Source organism: Lepisosteus platostomus, chromosome 9, assembly GCF_059453375.1.
Source record: "Lepisosteus platostomus isolate fLepPlt1 chromosome 9, fLepPlt1.hap1, whole genome shotgun sequence".
Taxonomy (NCBI): domain Eukaryota; kingdom Metazoa; phylum Chordata; class Actinopteri; order Semionotiformes; family Lepisosteidae; genus Lepisosteus; species Lepisosteus platostomus.
Genome location: NC_142619.1, coordinates 4000077 through 4020847, shown reverse-complemented (window position 1 = coordinate 4020847; position 20771 = coordinate 4000077). Strand labels below are relative to the sequence as shown.

General features: G+C 40.0%; 1 protein-coding gene across 6 annotated transcripts in view; it reads left to right on the top strand.

The window, feature by feature from the left end:
• ano2b (anoctamin 2b) overlaps positions 1-20771 on the top strand; it is a 124968-nt gene that overhangs the window by 70673 nt on the left and 33524 nt on the right. For all 6 annotated transcript variants that reach the window (XM_088646436.1, XM_088646438.1, XM_088646435.1 and 3 more), the window contains 5 exons: positions 1841-1915; positions 2929-3130; positions 6248-6359; positions 7069-7126; positions 7232-7332. In XM_088646436.1, the coding sequence (XP_088502562.1) occupies positions 1841-1915; positions 2929-3130; positions 6248-6359; positions 7069-7126; positions 7232-7332 (548 nt within the window). The remainder of the gene's footprint in view (positions 1-1840; positions 1916-2928; positions 3131-6247; positions 6360-7068; positions 7127-7231; positions 7333-20771) is intronic.

Below are 20771 nucleotides of genomic sequence, written 5' to 3'. Positions count from 1 at the left end.
CTACAGTATTTCCTTGACTGTGAAGGCGACTCCTCCACAGCCATTCAAGTGCAGTAGACGGTGTTACGTTGCTTTGCTTTTTCTTCTGGGCCCCTGCCCTGCCTCCTGGCGATAAGAGCCAGCCCCAGGAGACTTTTGGTGTGGGCAGATATCCCGACCACAGAAAGCTGGCCAGTCACTCAGCTTCAGCAGTACCGACTCCTCGCCACTTCCACTAAACGGATTTGTTTCAGTGTCTGATAGCATGGCTGTTTGAGGTCCACTGGGCATCATAATGAAAGGATATACAGATATAACTTTCATGCACTTGCCCACTTATTTATTATTACTGGGTCCATATATAAGCAAAAACAACTGGAATATACTGTATACTGTTTAAATTGAAAAAAATAAGTCGGGGAAACTGAAACACACCTTATACTCTAGGTATCCATGAAATGTAGAAATGTAATATGTGCATATTGTTTACTTGCAATAATAGAAAAGAGAGAAATGTAATTGACAAAGAAAGTCATTTATAACATTTGTTATGTATTGATATATAATATGAACATATAATACATTAATATGTAATATAACTTATAAATGATATACTAATATTGTTTTTAAAAATGCTATATCTTTTTAGAGTCTTTCATTTATGATATTATATTTGAAATTCAATTAGAGATGAACATTACCCTAGACAGCATGTGTTTGGACTGTGAGAGGTTTATACAGAGAAGATCCACATGAGCAGAAGCTGATAGGCAAACACGCCAGAGAGAGATGTGGACAGTGCACTTCTCAAGCAAGAGCTATGGCACCATCCTTTCTCCCTCAAAATTAAGCGAATGTAAAACATTCTCTGCTGTTTCTTAGCTCGCAAGGAAGTTTCTGGAGGATTTTAAAGAAGGGTCAATCCAGTCTACAGTATGACCTTTGTCACATTTTAATTGACTTATTTGCTTGTTTCATCAATACCATTCATCTCTCTTCTGCATTTGGCCTGCTGTGGAGAATCTAGCCCATGCTTTGTCTTATTAAACCGTGTTACTACTTTTCCTTCTTGATCATGTTTTTCAAAGCTCTGCACCTAAGATTCTGACCAAGACTCATTTTGACATTAATACAGCTCCTGTCTTAAAATCTCTGTACTAGCTTACTGTTAAGGTCTGTAAAGAGTATATTTTTTAATGCGCATGGCCTTGAATGATACCTCTCCTTATTTTTCCAACATCTTATTCACATTTTTAGCACCTTGCGTCCCAAAAGACTCTGCCACTGGCCTCTCACGGTCCTTCACTAGATTATGAACTACTGTATGATTGATAGGACCTTCTCAAAGGAAAGATGTGGACCAGAGAAACCTTTAACACCATCCCCATTAGGATGGCTGAACCATTTTTTAAAATAACATGTCAAAACTTGTTTTCATTTGGCATTTTATAATAACCTTTGCTACATTGCAACTTCTGGTATGATTTTGCCATTTTCGTTTTATCCTGTGGCTTTTGTACAGTGTATTGGGACCCTTTTCATACTGGTCTGACCGACCAGGTCCCGCTCCCTGCATGGTACAGTAGATATATTGCTGTATAGCTTGTTTTGCTGGATCATGCTAAATATGGCACAGAAAATTCACTGATGTCTAACATTTGCAGTCTGGTGAATTTTCAAAATGAGCAAAAGTAAGTTGCAAACAATCACAGTGGTGTGCACTACAATAATACCGCTTCAACACCATGAAAAACATAATGGATCATTAAACTGAGTCCCAATATGCATTTCTCTTTTATCCGCAATAAACATACATGTCTGCATGTGCGCCATTATTGCATTTGTGCATTTCTTCCTGCAGGTTGGGAAAGAGAAGCTAACCTGGAAAGACAGGATGCCTGGATACATCATCAATTTTACTTCCATCTTATTCATGGTGGGTCAAAATTATCCTGATTTTGTGTTTCTTAAATGTAAATGCCTGATTTAGTACTGAGAATGACTATATTATGTATAGTATGATGTAGATCCTATTATTATAAGGCAGGGCGCCTGAGATCCCACAGTATATCAAGTGCAATTTGTGATATTTTATCCACAGTTCTTATTAGTGTATAAAAATGTAATACACTGATTGTCATTTGCTTATTAAATCAGGCATGGAGCACTATATAAATTTCCGTCTTGAAAAACTTTTCTCTCCAGTTTGCAAACAAAATAAAATGAGCTTGACTTGTTTATTTTTTTACAGTGTTATAATGCAGTGTTCCCTTATTTCTGTTTCCTAATATCTTGTAACTACTATCATTTATGCGAGGGTATATGGTATACTGTTATATGATTAGGGGAATAGTGTGAAGTTGTAGTGCTCTGTATATTAAGATAACGTCTCAAGTACTTCATAAAATGACAGTAGTCCTTGAAGATTCATTTAATTTTTCCCCATATACTCTCCTTCCCTTATTAAAAACTTCCAACATCCTCAAATTAGAAAGCCATATTTCTCAGCACGTCAATTATAGATACTTTATTGATCCCGTGAGGGAAATTGCAGTGCAACAGCAGCTTAACACAGCCATAGTGTAACGAATGATACAATAATAATAATACAATACATACAATACAGTCAGTATAGTTAGGGGTGCACTAAAAGAGTTACTCACAGTCCAGGACACACAAAGAACAAACTAGAACAGAACAGTACGCAGAAAAATCGTATTGCACATATGAATATAAATATAGATATAAATGTATTGCACGGGTCCCTGGCATATATTGCACAAAAAACGGTTGTAAACGGGTAAAGAAAAAGAACAAATGTAGCAGTAGATGTGTTCAGTCCAGAAACCAGTCACTGTCAATCATCACCACAGTGAAGGGTTTAATCCTTAAACTGAACATTTGTGAAAGTGTACTGTACCCTTCTGCATTGTCTCTCTTCTCGTCCAGTTCGGAGTGACCTTCTCGGCAGTGTTTGGGGTGATAGTTTATAGGATAATCACCTCGGCCATCATAGCAATGAGTCCGGACCCGCAGACGAAGGCAAATGTCCGTGTCACTGTCACGGCCACTGCGGTCATCATCAACCTCGTTGTTATCCTCATCCTGGACGAGATTTACGGAGCTGTTGCCACATGGCTGACTGAAATCGGTAAGATTAAGATTAGTTGACATTAAGGCCGAGTGACGGACATTTATTTTTTCGGAGTCATGAGGAGACAAAGATAAAATGCCGAGGTTCTGTATAACACTTTGGATTGCACTCTGGTTTTTGGATTCGGGGAATGGGATTTGTTTTAGGGTTGAGAGCTGCTTGGTGCTGGTATAGATCTGGACTGCCGATTTTCGGCTCTTCTCCCCAAAAGCCTGCAAGATGCTAATGGCGATGAGTGGTGCCATCATCAAATTTTATCTGTGAGAAACGCGGATTTGGTCTCATTCCCTACTGACCATTTCTGATGAGCAATTATTTCCAGTTTTAAGTCTCCTTGGCACATTCTGGGTCTTGGTAAACTGTAACTCATACAGGTATTGCACTGCACAAAATTAGCTACCTGTCTAAAAAAACAAGGGCAGCATTAGTGTAAGTAGAGACGTTCCAGTTGCAGAAACCGGCATTTGTGTTACAAAGCTGGGTCAAATTACCGATTCAAGGACTGTCAACCTCCAAACCAGCACAGAACATGCAAAGAATGAAACGCACGTTTCTATAAAAGGCCATCCCCCCTTGCATGGAGGGGTTGGGGGAGTGAGTGACATCATCAAAGCAATGTCAACAGGTGAGATGCGTGGGTCATGATGCACAAATCTTTAGCAATGTAGATTTGAAATGTAAGAAAAGTGAAGTGAGAACTGGCCCTTTCAGCCCATCAAAGCTCACTAGTGACCTCCAATCTCAACGACTTTTAGCAAGAGTTCATAAACGAGAGAGTGCGATGTACCAGCGTCGTTCACGCTGCTTGGCAGGTTGTTCTTGGAATGTTCTTGTGTCTCTGCATTGTGTGAGGGTCGATTAGTTGTTACAGTGTTTAGTTTGGAATGTTTCAAACCCCATACCGTTGAATAGCAGCACCATGCTAGTTTTTCAGAAATGATAATCCCCTTGGTGTGATTTTCCTTTTCTGCTGAATATTACTCATCTAATTCTGATATCAGTAATTGCTTCTTTTTGTAAAGTACTTTGCATGCAGAAGGATCCGAAGCCACTATACATATAGAAGGGTCGGTCCCTTGTGAGGAGTAGCACTCGCCTGGTGACATCATTTATTCTGATCCACCAGCCCCTTTACACACCAGATCAGGTGGGGGAGTGAGAAATTGCTTCGCCAGATGAGTTAATGGAGTGAAGCTAGTCCAGACTGACTGACGTTTAAGATGCAGAGAACATCTGACTGGCGACTTTGCTGACATGAATTTTATGAGTTATCTAATGATTTTATTGCTATGAATTTATTTGTTTTATGCGGATATGTCAACAGAATGACATTAATAAATGTTAATATAAAGGAACGAGTAATAGGTTTATTCCACGCTGAAAAGTGAAGAAAGAAAACAACGTTTTGGCTGTGGAGCCTTCTTGGGCCCAACAGCCAAAACATTGTGTTTTCTTTCTTCTCTTTTCAGCGTGGAATAAACCTATTACTTGTTCTTTTGCAGCCGACGCATGCTGACGCAGCTCCCCACCTGAATGTTAATATAATGTGTGTAAAGTGCTGTATGTCCACTTTAAGAACTCATGAGCCCGTCTGATTGTGATTGGGTTTAGCTGATTTTAGGGCTTTCGAAGACCTTAGTTTATTTTCATTGCTTCCCTTTAGAATCCAGAAATTGTCGACGGGGTGTTAGGGTGCTAATATCCTGACGCGAGTGAGGTCTGCTGTGTGGAAAGTCAGTGTTGATGAAAACCAGTCCATTCCCTGAAAAATGTTCTTTCACCTTCCAGATACAAAGAAAAAGAAAGTCTCACGGATTAACTCCGTAGCTGAGGTCAAACCACAAACCTTTTCTCACCTACTGTATAATATTCGCTGAATACAAGCAAAATTAAAAAAAAAATCTGGGAGTCTGGTGTATGGTACTGTATAAGCTTCACTTTGATTTTTTAATAAAAAATAAAAACATTCTACTGGAGACCTGGATATATACGGTATGAGAAACGCATGAATTGAATTGCACTATTTTTAGACTCCTCTGTACGATGAGATCCTAATGGATATGACAGTTACTGTAGTTCTACAGTGGTAATTCAGAACTGTTTATATGGAGAATTCAACTTTTAAGGGATGGTTCCCACAGGTGCTGAATGGCCTCATTGCTAGAATTACACACATCATATATTTTTTATGTTTTGCTTTATGCTCTAGTGTCAGATAAGGACTTCAGCATTTGGACGCAGGAGCAAAATACACACTCTAATTCTCGCAGTGCTTGTGCCATTGCCTTTATTGTACAGAACGATGAATGCATGCTTCCTAGGGGAGTTGTATGTTACGTGACTGCTGTCTTTTGAGATCTCGTTTTCGCTGTTGGATGTGCAGGAACATGCACAGCATAGTGGGTAGGGCCCACTTCTACAGCTTTCCCTTTAGAAGGTTGTTTTTAGAAGCTAAGATTAGTTTACTTTAAGGCTGAACGACAGGCACTTTGCTGAGTCACGTGTTTTTTAGAATCCGGAAAATGGGATTAAAAAAAAAATGTTTTGTAGATGTGTGATTATTTGCCGTTTTAAATCCTCTTCGCTCATGCAGGGGAGTTGTACACTCTGACTCATTCAGGTGTGACACTGGATAAAACTAGCCTTCTGTCCAACCGCTGAGCAAAGAAGGCAGACACACTGCCTAGCAAAAGTGTAAAGGCTACTCACTTAAAGGAGAGGAATCCAGCACAGTCCATAAACATCCATCTTTGACAGAAATGTACCAAGGACAGACAAATATGAAGACATATTAGGTTAATGGAACATTAATAGGGAGATAAACTAGACCAAGACCACTCTTCTCAAGCTTGAATTGAGGTTAAGTAGAGATCATGCCTGCAATGATAGACAAAAAACCCAATGTTTCCTTTCTAGAATACCCATGATTGGCTGATAGATCAGTAGATTTCAAGGGGCTGTTGGTGGGATCCAGTTTTTTAAAGCTCAAGACAGTATTTTGTGACCTCAGCTCACATGGAAATTGAGAAGACATCCAAAACTGAGAAATCAGTATGAATGTCAATAACACCATTCTGCTAATGCGCTTTTATCATGTTTTGATGTATTCTGCAGAGATTCCCAAGACAGAGAAAGATTTTGAAGAGCGACTGATACTGAAGGCCTTTCTTCTGAAGTTTATGAACTCATATGCACCGATCTTTTATGTTGCCTTTTTCAAGGGAAGGTAGGCGACAATTTTAAATTTCTGAGACGGGGCAAAAATATGATACTACTGTATGTGTGGACCTTTCATGCAAATGTTAACAGAGTTACTCAAAAGTATGTTTGTAAAAACATCAGTTAAATTATTGGCATTTGATCAGACAGATGGATATAAATTGAAAAATTGCTTATCTATTCTTCGTCAGTTTACTCAAAGGATTATGGGAGTTTGAAACAGGCTACTCTGCTTCTGATGTCAAGGCTGTTACTACAGTTTCCATCAGCAAAATGGTTAGATGAGATCCTTATATCATTTAGGTACTGAAAAACAAACAAACGAGTTAAATGGCCTGCTCTTGTTTGTAACTCTTCTTATGTTCTTATAAATACAATTTGACTTGATGATTTCTTTACCTTGTTTAGCAGGATAAGAGTAGAGCAATTATAGTCAAAAACACAGACGATAAATGAGATGAGGATTAGGAGGGTTTCTTGCACCAGACCTTTCTGAGCAAGTTGGAGCAAAATAAACAGAAGAATGTTGTGTAAAGTTAATGAAGATGAATTCAAACAAGGCAGCTCCTCCGGGAGTCCAGTGATGAAACTTCGACAGGAGTGTCAACATAAAAATAAATGGAGTGGTTGCTCTTGCATGGGAGAAGCAGGCCATCGAAAACACTAGCCTGGGACGATTACGTTTAAAAATAAAAGGAACTGTTTTTTTCCCCCAGGTTTGTAGGCCGACCTGGAGATTATGTTTACATTTTCAACCACTACCGCATGGAGGAGGTAAGGCACAGCAAAGGGGGCAGCGTCTCTGACCGTGAAACCACGCTGTTTTTCCTCCCAGTGGCCTCTTGACCTCTGCCCACCGTCTGTTCTGTTTTTTGCCAGTGTGCGCCTGGAGGCTGCCTGATGGAGCTCTGCATCCAGCTGAGCATCATCATGCTGGGCAAGCAGCTGATTCAGAACAACCTGTTTGAGATTGGCATCCCGTAAGTACAGGGTGTCTCCGTCTGGGGATAGAGTGGTGACGGTGAGGCCTGCCGGAAAAAGGCTGCAGCATTGCGTCTGTCTTCTCTGACTTCTTCCTCTTCCTCTTGGCTCTTCTTCTTCTTCCTCTGCCAACCACAGTCTCAGCCAGTAAGTAGTCCGGTCTCTGGCGATTGCTAGTTAAAGTAGATCGCAGAAAGCTCACTTCAAGAGACGGTCCCTGAAGTGTATGTGTTTTTCCACAAGATGGAAAGGGTTGAGGCCTCTCCATGCTGGGGCCCTGGATTCAATTCTAGACCTGGGGTGCAGTCTGTGTGGAGTTTGCATGGTCTCCTGTGTTCCTACGGGTTTCCTGCTGGTTTCCTCCCACAGTCCAAAGCCGTGCTGGCAGGCTACTTGACTTCTGGGAAAATTGTCCCTGCTGTGAGTGTACTGTATGTGTGTGTGTCCTGTGATGGACTGACCCTGGTGTGAGTGTGTGTGTCTGTGTCCCCTGCGATGGACTGGCATCCCATCCAGGGTGTAACCTAGGTGTTGCTCCAGCTCCCCCATTTTATTTAGAATCATTTTATGATTCTAATGACAGCATACGAAGAATGGAGGTTTGTGCTCAACCCAATACTGTTTGCACTCTTGTGCACAACCTGTAGTCGGAACAAGTGTATTTTTGTCTCAAGGCCCTTGTTTCCTTAATAATAAATTGTGTGAAACAACTTTATTTGGACACTGCATATGGACTGTGATTTAGTAGTGTAGACACGTGTTTTTGTGTAGTATTCAGCAACAAAAGCTTTCAAATAAGTATCACATATGATAGACATTACTTTCATGTATTACTATAGATGAAAGTAAAGGCTATCATATCATCTCTAGGTCCTCTTTATTTACAGGAAATTAACTTTCTCTGTTTCTGCCTCTGCACTAAAGAAAAGAATTCAAAAATATAGTGTCTTGTGGATGGATCATTCCAGTGCATTTTTACCTTTAAGTTATTACAGTGGAAATACTGTATAGGGGACATCTGATACAAAATTTGTTTAGAAAATCAAAATGTTTAGGGAAATATTTAGACATGAAGTGAATGTCCAAGAAGAAGATGGTTTTTTAAGTTTTTTTTTTTACAAGAGACTTTGCTATAGCTGTTTTCTACAGTGAGGCCTGGATTTCCGCAGCCTTAGAGTCTACCTACAGCAGGAGTCCCAAAAACAAAAAGAACACCCTCCCCCAGACTTTTTGTTTGCAAAATCAACTCTCACACAGCGGATCTATTCCAACTGCGATTATGGAGGGAGCATTTTCTTAGAGATCTGCTTTTAATGGTCTATAAATTATTGTAGCATTATAAAAATCACATTACGGTCTGTAATTATTGTTGCGTTTAAAATGGGAGTCTTTGAGAGGCATTTCCTGTAAAAGGATCCAAGAGCCAGAACAGGCTGCAAGAGTCTGATATACATAATCCAACACAATAAAATGTTGGGAATACAATGATGGTTTTGCTAGAAAAATAGAGGTTTGTGTTTTCCTTGGCACAATGTTCAAGGACAGAGATACTGTACAATGATAGCGTCTCTGTCGTCATCTTTCTTTTAATGACAGCTCCCTGTTTGTCCAAGCCATCTTTTTATGCACTGATCTGAATTTCAGGTTTTTGGGGGCTGCAAACAGGATCAAATACATTCAAAGTCACGGGCAGAAACCCAACACAGCGTTAATTAAAAGTGCTTCACTTTTGTTTAGCGGTAGTTAGATGAAGACATGGTTAAGGAGCTTTACATGACTGAAGTCACACTGTGAGTCTGTCACAGAATAGCCCCATCACAGTTTACGATCAGTGTTAAAAATGATTGATATATATAGTCTACTCAACTGGACATGATTATACTGTAGAAATAAATATCAAATAAGGTTTATCATGCACATTATACCAAGCAATTATGCGCAATCATTATTGCAGATGATATTCAAAGTGTGAAAAGATTGTTTAGGAAATAAATATTTGGTAAAGCCCTTTGGTTTATATAGAGCTTGACATCTTGTTTTCATGGAGCATCAGTGAACAACTGTGCACTATTTTTCCGAATGTCCTGTAGTACTTTCAACAAACCATCTCAGGCTCTGTGAGACTCCATATGGCTTCAATGTTCACTTCAGGGCTTGGTGAAAACCACAACATCTGTGTTTCATCAGGCTCCTTGTGTTATTTTCACTACATTATCTGTATTCTTGGCATCTTTGTCAGGTTGAACCATGTATCCTGTCCCAGTTAGAGATTCTTGAGGGAAAGGCGAAATGCATCAGAATCTGCCTGTGTTTGTTTGCACTCAGGGTACCTTCAATTTTATGTGAGTTCCTGACACCCTTGACTACGATACAGGCCAACAATTTGCATTTATCTGACAATAATACTTTTGTGCTATATACTGACTGTTATTCCTCTCTCCAATAATAACCAGGGTGTTTCTTGAAAAGAGTAGGGGTGTTAGCCCCAATGTCCTGACCAAATTTCCCCCCTGGCCTTTACCCATCATGGCCTCCTAATAATCCCCATCTCTGAACTGGCTTCATCCCTCTGCTCTCCTCCCCACTGAGAGCTGGTGTGTGGGGAAAGGACTGGCGCATCATCCAGGTGGGGCTGCACACTGGTGGTGATAGTGGGATTCCCCATTACCTGTAAAGAGCTTTGAGTGAAGTGTCCAGAAAAGCGCTATATACTGTAAGTGTAAGGAATTATTCTTCATTATTACTATATACAGTAGTTCTTCCTTGCTCACTTTCGTTGTCCACAGAGCCAGTCTCAAAAACCTACTACAGGACCAGTAGATGAAATGTGAAGCTGTCAATAACCAGTAGCTTTCTTTGATACGGATTTAGTTCCTTTGCTAGATAACAGATAACCACTCTGTCCTCTGCTTATGTTATTAGTTCCAGTACTCTGGATTGGACTATCCTCTTTTATAACATGCAGTTTGTGGTTTCCCTTTATTTATAATGTGTTGCATGAAAAAGCAGCGAAGCTCATTCTGTTGATTTGGTCGGTGTCTTTCACAGTGAGCAGTACAAGTCTCTGTCCTTGCCCCTCTCCTTGCGGCAGGATCACAAACTCTGGCAGCTGTAGGCCAGGCCGCTCCTTCCCATTCAAGCTGTGCACTGGATGCACATTCCACTGGGAGTTAACAAGGATTTTCATGGAAAATTCAGACCTGTTGCTGTCGTCATTAGTCCTGAAGTATAAATCACCAGGTCTTTAAAATCTGTTTGGTAGCCCCCCTAGTCAAACTTTCTTCAAAAATCGTCAATCTGACCAGATATTGTATGTCAGTGGTGAACAGTTTGCCATTTATAATGACATCCTGTCTGAACAGCTCATACTGCTGTTCAAAGATGACAATCAGACCTGTTCAAAAATACCACAAAAGGATGCAAAATAGCTGGATGGGGAGCTGCCTTTAAATGGAGTTCACAACAGAAGGTTCAGGAGGAGTGACAACATCAACACCAAGTTCAATCAGACTAATTCTCAATCACTGCTGATGTCATTTCCTCTCCTGAAAAGCTATAATTACCCTTTGTTATTCCTCTTTTCTCCCTTGCTTTGCTGTACGTCTTTTTGTATCCCACTTCCACCCCACCTCCACCTCTGCAGCTGCCCCTTGGTCACTCCTCTGTCCACAGGGGGCTCCCAGCCTCCTCGTCCTGTGGCCAGGTCAGCCCTCAGCCAAGAGGGCTCAGCCACATTTGGACTAAAACACGCCATAGTCCTTTCACCTAATTCTTGCGTGTTGATATTCCTGCTGAGATACAAATATCAGGAGGAAAAGATTTAAGCACGCCAGTAAAATGTAAAATACCCTCAGGTACATATTTGGACAGTTTCAGCTCATGCTGCAGGATGGTTCCATTCAGCCTGAAGTGACTGGAGCTCATGGACCACAGTCACCTCTGGGAGATTTAAGAATGTTCTGGACTGCATCTTGAGTTGTAGGACGGCACAGAGAGCTGCCATCAATTATTAAAGGAGAAAGGCGTTTTTCAAAATCAAAATTTGCCCACGAAACTGCGGCTTGTAAATGAACTGAAACAGGCGAAGCATTTGTCTCGTATCCAGAGAGGCCCAATAAATCACAGGATAAAGATTGCAATGATGAGTCTGATGGATGCACAAGTCATAAATCATTTGGCAAACGTGGCCTCTAACGCTGCTCTTGGGAAACAACACCAAAGTGAGTGCTTTCAGGAACATGTAAAACAAGATTTCTTCAGATAAAGTTAACCAAGTCTAGACTTGACTTTTACGAGTAATTGATCAGGATGCATTTTGAAAGTCAAAAGCACTGTCCACCCAGATGCTTATATATTTCTAAACAGTTACTTTCTCCATTTGTGTTTAACTTAAAGTAAAAATTGGAGGTTGTTAGTAAGGGGGAAGCTCAAATTGTATTTTTTTTTTAACAAACCTACTGAATAGCATTAAATACATTTTCTGAGAGCTTAGCAGGAGACAGATTCACAGGAACGCTTCTGTATTTTCTTGACACTAAACAGAAAATCAGCCATTGCAGAAGACAAAGTGAGTCCACTGAGTCATCTTATTAACCTCCTGTAGATGGAAAATGGAGTAGCACGCAGGATAGTACTGTGCCTCGTGGCACCCCCCTAGTAATTGGCCGAGGCTGTCTGAAAATAATTCTGAAATCATGCAGAGGAACTTGTATCAGTACAACTTCTTCAGAAGGATTGAATGATCCATCAATCAATAGCCTATTTTTTTTTCTTAAACTATTATTTTAAACAAATCTTTTTAAGTTAGATGCACAAGTGTGATTTGTCTTGAGGCATTATACTGTATATCATTGAGACCTTTCATGCCCAAAGGCTAGAAACTTTGACGGCTTCCTCAAAACCCGGGGGTGTGTGGAGGAAGACAAGCAACTAACTTTGAACCGCACACGAATGAATATTTTGCAACACCACAGAAACTTGGTTTTGTGCTTTTCTTTTTTTTGCCTTCTTGCCCTCTCATCATGATTTCTTTCTATCGGGCTTCATCCATCCACCGCTGGATAAAAGGCTCCAAAAGATTCTTGTGCGTGCTTCTGCCTCTGTCGTTTTGATCGCCCCATCGCAAAAAAAGATATTACTGTGATGTAGTCAGCCCAGTGAAGTAAAGTATTCAATAAGATGTAATTCATATGCACTAGTAAAAGTGGCCTGTTTGGTCCACATACAGTACTGTAGCTCTTTTGCTTTTCAGTAGCACGATGTACATCCCAGCTAATTAAAAATCCTTCAAATCTACCAGTTAGGTACCCACCAGACTTCTTCATGAGATGGGGACATTCCTATAAAACTCAAGACAGCCACAGTATCCGGTCAAATTTTCCACTTTAGTCACTATAATAACTCCGTTCTCTCATGGCATTAGATAAACTATCTGTCGTAAATTGTCCCTTGTTATGGCAACTGTTTCTGTGTTCATGTTTGGGATACAGCACAATTTTTTTTTTATTGGATTGCCTGCACTGAAGTACAGAGAAGCACACAGGATGCATTGGCAAAGACGCAGAATTGCTAACAGAAAATAGAAGTTAAACGATAGAGACGTGATCAAAAGGTCCTTAAAAAGCAAAGACCTAAAAAATGATACAGTACCACTGTGCAACTTTTTTACACATTTAGGAGGGAAGTACAGTAGTTGTATCTAGGTGGGGGGTTAAGTGTGTGAAAATGTTATACATCTCAGCAGCTGGTATGAGTTCTTAGGTCTTTGCTGTACTTAGCCAGTAAGATTTGGCCTGTATCCCAGCAGACAGACTTTATGGAATTTTATGGTATGTGAGAGATATTTCTGTCCCTAAGTGATTTTAGAAGCAACCACAGAGGTAAACACCAAGCAATGCTACTGGCAGAAGTCTGGGACAATGTGTTGCAAGCTTTAATGTACAGCAACCTTCAAATTAATAATTTGTCTAAATCAGGATGGCTGGAGTCCTACAGTATAAAGGATTATCTAATGGTTTCTGTTATATTCATGCTAACGCTGGTGGGCTAAACTTAGATAAGCACAAAGATTGCAATTGCTGCATATGAAAGCCTGATAAAAGTATTTTAAAAAGAAAAAAAACAACGCATTGCTTAAGGCTTTTGCTAGTATGTTGGAGCCAGGATTGCTGTTTTTAAAAACAAAATAAAAATAGGGGATCTATCCCAAACTGTCTCGAAGATTCAAGGTCATAGGGTCACTATTTCTGTAAGAAGTAACACTATGTGCACTCTGTTTTTTGGCTTTGGAAGTCTTTCCTGCTGGTTTCTTGCCAGCTCTATATTGGTGAGATATACAGTATACATTAAGCATTTCGACCGCATCATATAGAATATCCCTTCAGACATATCTTCAAAATTCACTTCCTTATTAGTTTCAGATCCACCCCAGGGAAGTTTCCAACTCCAAATGCAAAAAAACGGATGTAAATGGCTCACTGTGTGTAAAAAAAAAAAAACCTAAACGAATTTTAAGGTTAAGTCAATCTATAAAACCACCAAAACATGCAAGTTGATATCACTTTGTTTCTTTCCCGCAATATTTGTATTAAATGTACACTGGTTTATTCGTTAGTCTCTGTGAATTGGGGGCGGTGGTCCGGTTTGCGGACTCGTTCCAAACCTGGAAGGTCGCGGGTTCGAATCCTGAATCGCCTGAAGTGCTCCGATCGATACCCTGTAGCTATGGGAAATGTGTGCAATTGTTAAGTTGTTTTGGGTAGGAGCGCCAGACACATGACGAATATCGGTAAGAACCGCTACTGCGCAGAGGCCATCAGATTTGCATGGCCGTAGTTCATGGGAAGCTTCCGGGTTTCGTGCTCAGAGTGACCCACCGAGTGCCTGTCAGTTCTAATACTCCCCCCCCTTTTGGTTTTTTTATTTATGGTAGCGACTGAATGGCAGCTTTGGAATTCGGGTTCAATTCGAAGGGTGCTGTCTGTGTGGAGTTTGTATGTTCTCTCCATGATCACTTGAGTTTCCTCCCACAGTCCAAAGACACGCTGGTGGGCTCATTGGCTTCTGAGAAAATTGGCCCTGGTGGGAGTGTGTGAAGGTCTGTGTGTCCGACGTCCCACCCAGGGTGTATCCTGCCTCGCGCCTGTTGCTTGCCGACAGTTTCATTGGTATACCGCTAGAGTAATTGGCTTCCGGAAAACTGTGCGTGCCCTGTGATGGACTGGCATCCTGTCTGGGGTGTATTTTATCCTGTGCCCCGATCTGTGCCAGGTTAAGCTTCGGTCACCCCTGTACCTGTACTGGATAAGCAGATTAGAAGATGAATGGATGGAGAGAGAGTTCAAGTACGGAGCTGTGTCAGCGTGCGTCGGCTGCAAAGAAACAAGTGAAGGTTTATTCCACGCTGAAAGAGGAGAAAAGAAACAACATTTCAGCTGTGGAGCCTTCTGAGGGTGTCTCCTTCTTCTTCTCCTTGGGGTGTCACACCCAAAGGAGGCTCCACAGCAACGTTGTGTTGCCTTTCTTCTCTTTTCAGCAGGGAATAAACTTTTACTTGTTCCCGGATGGAGAAGTGGATGGTTAGGACTCTAGACTCAGAACTGCAAGACTGTACTTTCAGAACACCTCTGAGGGAGGGCGCTGTTGCTGTATCCCTGAGCAAGGTGCTTCCTCCACATCGCTCCAATAAAACTTCCAGCTGCGGAAATGGGTACATTTGTAGGCTCCTTCAGATGAAGGCCTCTGTCAAGTAAATAACATCTTTACATGCTGTGATTATAGAGATCATGGATCAGTTAGGTAAGAGAAATTGTTAATAATTCAACGAGTGCAGCAATTGAGGTATTTAATGGCTCTCTGGTATATTACATACTGACAAGCGGTATGTATATTATAATGGTATCCTTTTCCACATCAGTCATCACTCAATAATGATGGCTGCAGGTGATGTTCTTTATTTCAGGAAGTCAGCAAGTCGAGAAACAGTGCTGTTGTATATTTGGTTCAATACATGATCATTTGAAACGCCTCTGGTTCTTGTACTAACAAATACAGCCGACTAACTTACTTTAGCTTATGGGTGTTCAGTGACGTTTTTAAGTTATAAATGAGAGGTAAAAAGTGCGTGAAACGCAAAATCGAGGACAAAACACATCTACAGTAGGATTGAGTGGAAACTCCCGAGCTCTGTCTGATCCACAAATCCTTTTTTAACCTATTTCTCGTCATTTAGTACTAGAACTCTTCTCTGATCTAATACTATCAATGCTAATGTGTTTCATAAAACTAAGGCTTTTTTTGCCGGCAAATAAACAGAGCACAATGCAATACAGTTTTTTTTTTCTGCTGGTTATAGTACTGGACATAAAGTACCACAATATTGTAGATAAATAGCCAGTTTTATTTTGTTTTCAGCTATAGTTAACTAATATATTAGCTCATTATTTAAGCTCGTTCTATTGGAGGGCACTGTAAGTGAGTTGTAATCATGAAAATGTTTCCAGTGTAGATGTTGGATGAAGTACATAATATTGTAATAGCAATGTTTAATACTAAAAATACTTTGTGTATGGTACGAGCAAGATTCAGACCATTATTCGGTCATAAAATGTACGGTACTTATTGTACTAAGTGTATTTTAATGAATAGACGCTCTGTTTATCATTTTCAGAGAGAACTGAATTTAAAGGGGAAATGCATTGTTTTTTTTATATTCTGGGGTTGAAAGGAATCGGTATTGATGAGTGCATTTCAAACCACAATAAAAGTAAAATGTACACAGTAATTTGTAAAGCCTCCATGTTTGGCACAGCGCCATGTTCTTGTATTTTATTCAACAGAACTTCTGGTGATGTGAAATGGTCCAGTTACAGTTTAAACAAGCAGGCTTTATGAATACGTCTCTTTTAATCCAATAAAAATATTGCTCTCGTCTTCAAGATGGTTTCACTAACAAATACTGCTTACTTGTTAGCTCTGCGTGCAGATCACGCTGGAACGTTTCTGCGGTGAAATGTCTGCTGCACAACCTGTACTGTCAATACAGGGACTAGTGAGCAGGAAGAGCCGCCTCACATCACAACTCTCACAAACTCTCACTCTCACCTGAGACCAGAGGTTTCCGATAACATGGCAGCTTAGGGTACTTTCACAATGTTCACGATTTTGTGTTTAAATCAAAATTTGTAAACTTTTTCTATAATGTCAATGAATTGATTTTGTCCCTGAGGTTTAATAACCAGTCTGGGACATTGAGACTGCAGTTCCTCTTTAATGTTGAAGGCAAAGTATGTTGAAAAGTAAATGCAGAACTAAGTAAATGTTCCAATACTTATGGTCATTTGAAATCCTCTAGTCACTGGGTAACACATACTGTAAAGTATGCTATTGCTCAATTATGATTAAATATAAGCATGGAATTACCCCCAATATATATACTGTATAATATCACAAATGCAAATTGTTTGATTATAAAGCTTTACTGTCCCAGTTCTACTGGAGGGTACCATACAGTAAGTATGTTGTAATCATGGAAATGTTTCCAGTATAGATGCTGGGTGAAGTATGATCTGTGTGGAGTGAACTACAGAAGACATCCAGCACACTCATATACAGTGTTCTTGAAGGGCAGTTGTAACAGTTTGTCCTTTTTTATGGCAATTTACAGGATCCATATTATTTTGAGCTCCCCATTAAAAACTATTGCTTTCAGGGGTAAGCCCTATAACTGTGAATATTTTCATGACTTTACAATATCATTTTCCTCAGGGCAGTTTTGTTGAAAAAGCACACAAAAAAACTCAACAGTATTGAGTATAGTTTTTGGAACCTGTGAAACAAAGGAAATTGTGTGTTTATAGTGTGAATTGCAGATTATTAAATTCTGAAACAGTATTAGATTGACATGCTGAAACATTGCAGAAATTGTCTCACTGCCACAAGGTCTACAGTATCTAACTATAAGCAGCAAAGTAATTGTGTAGGGTTTTGATTATATGGTGCACACTACGGTTTCGTTGAAGAAAATCTTCCCTGAGAAGAGTATAGAAATCTAATGTAGGTTTTAGCTAATGAAGGTGAGCTAACGTTGACAATTTGAAGGTTGGTTTCACATTTTACCCAGTGCTGCAACTGCCTGTACAGGGGTTTTGTGAAACTGGCACTGTTGGCAGTAAACAATTCCCTGCATGATAGCTGAGGAAACTTGTAAAAGCCTTTGTTGAAAGCCCAGGTGTTAATATTTCTTCAAGGACAGCAAAATACGTATTAGCACAAAGTGGTCTCAGAGGGTGCATACATCTCTTTTATAACTAAACTAACTGCTCAGAAACCTTCGAAGAAGAGGGGGAAAAAGTGGTTGGAGCAAAAGTTTCTAAGAGCTACTGTATGGACCCATTGACACTACTTTGTGCCAACGATAAGGTTATTTTGTAACCACCAATGTGACTCCTGATTCCTTTATGATGTTTTATGCTGAGGTGCCTCATTGTAATACTAAATATTTAACCCTTAAGGAAAATCCCACCAAAAAAAAGTCACTGGCTTATTTTTTTCTAAATAACCTGGGATCACATCAAACCAAGGTTGAAGATGGTTTGTTAAATGCAAGGCTGCCATGTGTACCGAGCTAAAGAGAGACAGGAAAAGCGGAGGGATTTTACTAAAAACACATGCTTTTCATATAAACCCCTGACCTAAATCGGAAAATAATCCCACGTATCGCATATCCTGAACATCTTTCAGAAAATTCCGAAATATTATACTGGGGACATGGAAAATGCGGGGCAAGTATGTCTGGGCTGCTAATCGAAAGACAGAGGTTGCACCATGAGAGGGATCCTCTGTTCAGACCTCTCTCGACAGCTGTGAAATTAAAGCATTGTCACGAAAAGAGAAATTGCACTTAAGATACAAAAGAGTGCGTTAAAAAGTAATGAGGTGAGAAAATGGCTTTAACTTAACACATAAATAATGCAGGACGCCATTTAGTTGGTTTTAAGTTGAAGCTTTAGTAAACACAGGACTAAATCTACTCACCCCAGTTTCTGTTGGCCAATAACAGATTAATTCTTTAAGTGCATGTTCCTCCCTCTTTGTTACTTTGGTTGCCGTTATAAATAGAGGCCCTTTTCATTTTGCTGATGTGTTTTTCTTTCTTGTTTACGTGGAACACAGCTGTGAAACAAATCTTCAGAGTTGTTGTTTTGTCAAAAATTGCGTAAATGCTGTGTGATTCAATGTCGGATGGGCGCCGCAAAAGGAGGATTTAGTTTTATTTGGGTCAGCTGCTCATGTCTAGGTTTATTATTTGTGTCTCTTCAATGACGTACACCACTCTCGACCTTTTGCGGAGCCATATTAACAATCATTTGAAATTACACTTGAGTGCAGGTCTCCTAAAGAGCATGTCCCTTTAAATTTGTATTGATGTGTTTTCACAGTACAGAAGCCATTATCTAAACTGTTTTCGGTTTGGTTTTACTTGCCACTCTGTAGTTTATTATGGTTGATATTTCTGTGTTGGCTTCAGTACTTGCAGTTTGTCCATTTTGTGGGTCCAGCTTTCATTCTAAGAGAGCTATGGGTCAGTGAATATTGCACTTCATTTCCTTTAGTATGTGTGGAAAAATACCATAATTGCCCTGTGATTTACTAACCATAGCATGTCTTAAGCCCTGAAGTTCCTAAACCACAGCAGTTAACCTTCTGTTTAAAACTACTCAAAAAAGGCTAATGTTTGGTGTCTTTTGGAATTCTGTCATTAATTATGACACTAGCATGAGTGAGCTTAATCCATGGTGTTGTCTGTGTGGAGTTTGCATGTTCTCCCTGTGTTCACATGGGTCTCCTGCCACAGTCCAAAGACATACTGGCAGAATAATCAGCTGCTGGGAAGACTGGCCCTGGTGTGTGTTTCTGTGTTTCTGCTATGCGATGGTCTGATGTCCCATCCAGGGTGTATCCTACCTTACACTTGTTGCTTGCTAGGCTCTGGATGCCCAGCAACCCCTATATTGGATAAAATGCTTGGAAGATAGATGAATGGGATTTTATTCAAGTCCCAGAATAATCAGATCCCATTTGGAGTTATATTTTTAGACAGTAATTGATTTAGTAGTAGTGCCTAAATCAAGTTAAAGGACAATTTGAGATATGCATCAGTTTTATTATCCTCAATGTTTACACTCTGTTTAAATAATATAATTGACTATGTCTTTTAAATACCTGAAAGTAACTGCTGATTCTCTAACACTTGGATCTGGATCACATTCACAGAATTGTTTCTAGCCACTGAAATCCTTACTTTGGCAAAGGCATGCTGGATTACATCTAAATGAATATGGTGCAGAATCAAAGAAACTCTACATGGGAGAAGAAAGGGTAATCCAGTCAGAAACAGACCCCATAGTAAGAATTCTGTAAGAATACATCATTAGTGAAAGTACATAATTCCAGAGACAGGAAGACTGGAAGAGGGTTAAATGTAATACTATACATCAAAATCGAAAGGCACAGAACCAGAACCTAATTAATTTAAACTTAGACTAGATGATTTAAAGGTTTTAGAAAATATAAATGATTAACATTTGTTTTTCCAATCAACATGTAGTATTAGCAACAGCCTACACACCACCAAATTCAAATGCAGTAAATGAATTGGAATCAGGAACAGATGCATAAGGAAAGATTGTTTTTCCACACACAGACTGGGCGCCACCTGTAGGGACACCAAAATCTGAAAATAAAATAAAAAAAACATGTTTAACAAAAGCTTTCTTATTTGTCAGAACAGCCGCTAGAGGGAATGTTTTCTGTTGATATAGTATTTTCAAACAATCAAGAAAACAGGTGAAAGCACTGGGGTACTTGAATCCATCCATCCATTATCTAACCCTTTTAACCAATACAGAGTCCCGGGGAAGCTAGAGACTATCCCAGCAAGCGACCAGCACCAATTAGGACACCAGTCCTTCACAGGACACACACACACACACCCTACCGGGGTACCTAGGGTCAGTTTCCCAGAAAGCAATTCATCTACCAGCATGTCTTTGGACGGTGGGAGGAAAGCAGAGCACTTTAAGGAAACCCACATGAACCTCTGACTGTGGATGAAAGCAAAGCACCCGCAGCACCCAGAAGAAAACCACATGAACCCAGAAGAACATGCAAACTCCACACAGACAGCACCCTAGCTCCGGGATTGAACCCAGGGCTCTAGCAAGACCGCAATCCCGACCACAGCACCAACCAAGTGCCACCTGGTACTTTAACTGTGATAAGGAATTCTTTTAAGTATTGTGTGTTTTGAAGTTACATAGCAGCAGTCCAAACGAAAGATTTATCGTTTCAAGAAAGCGGAGTATAATGGAATGAGACAATTTAGGAGTTTTATGTTTAAGAGCAGTAAAATATAACAGGATAGAAATGAAGCCACTAG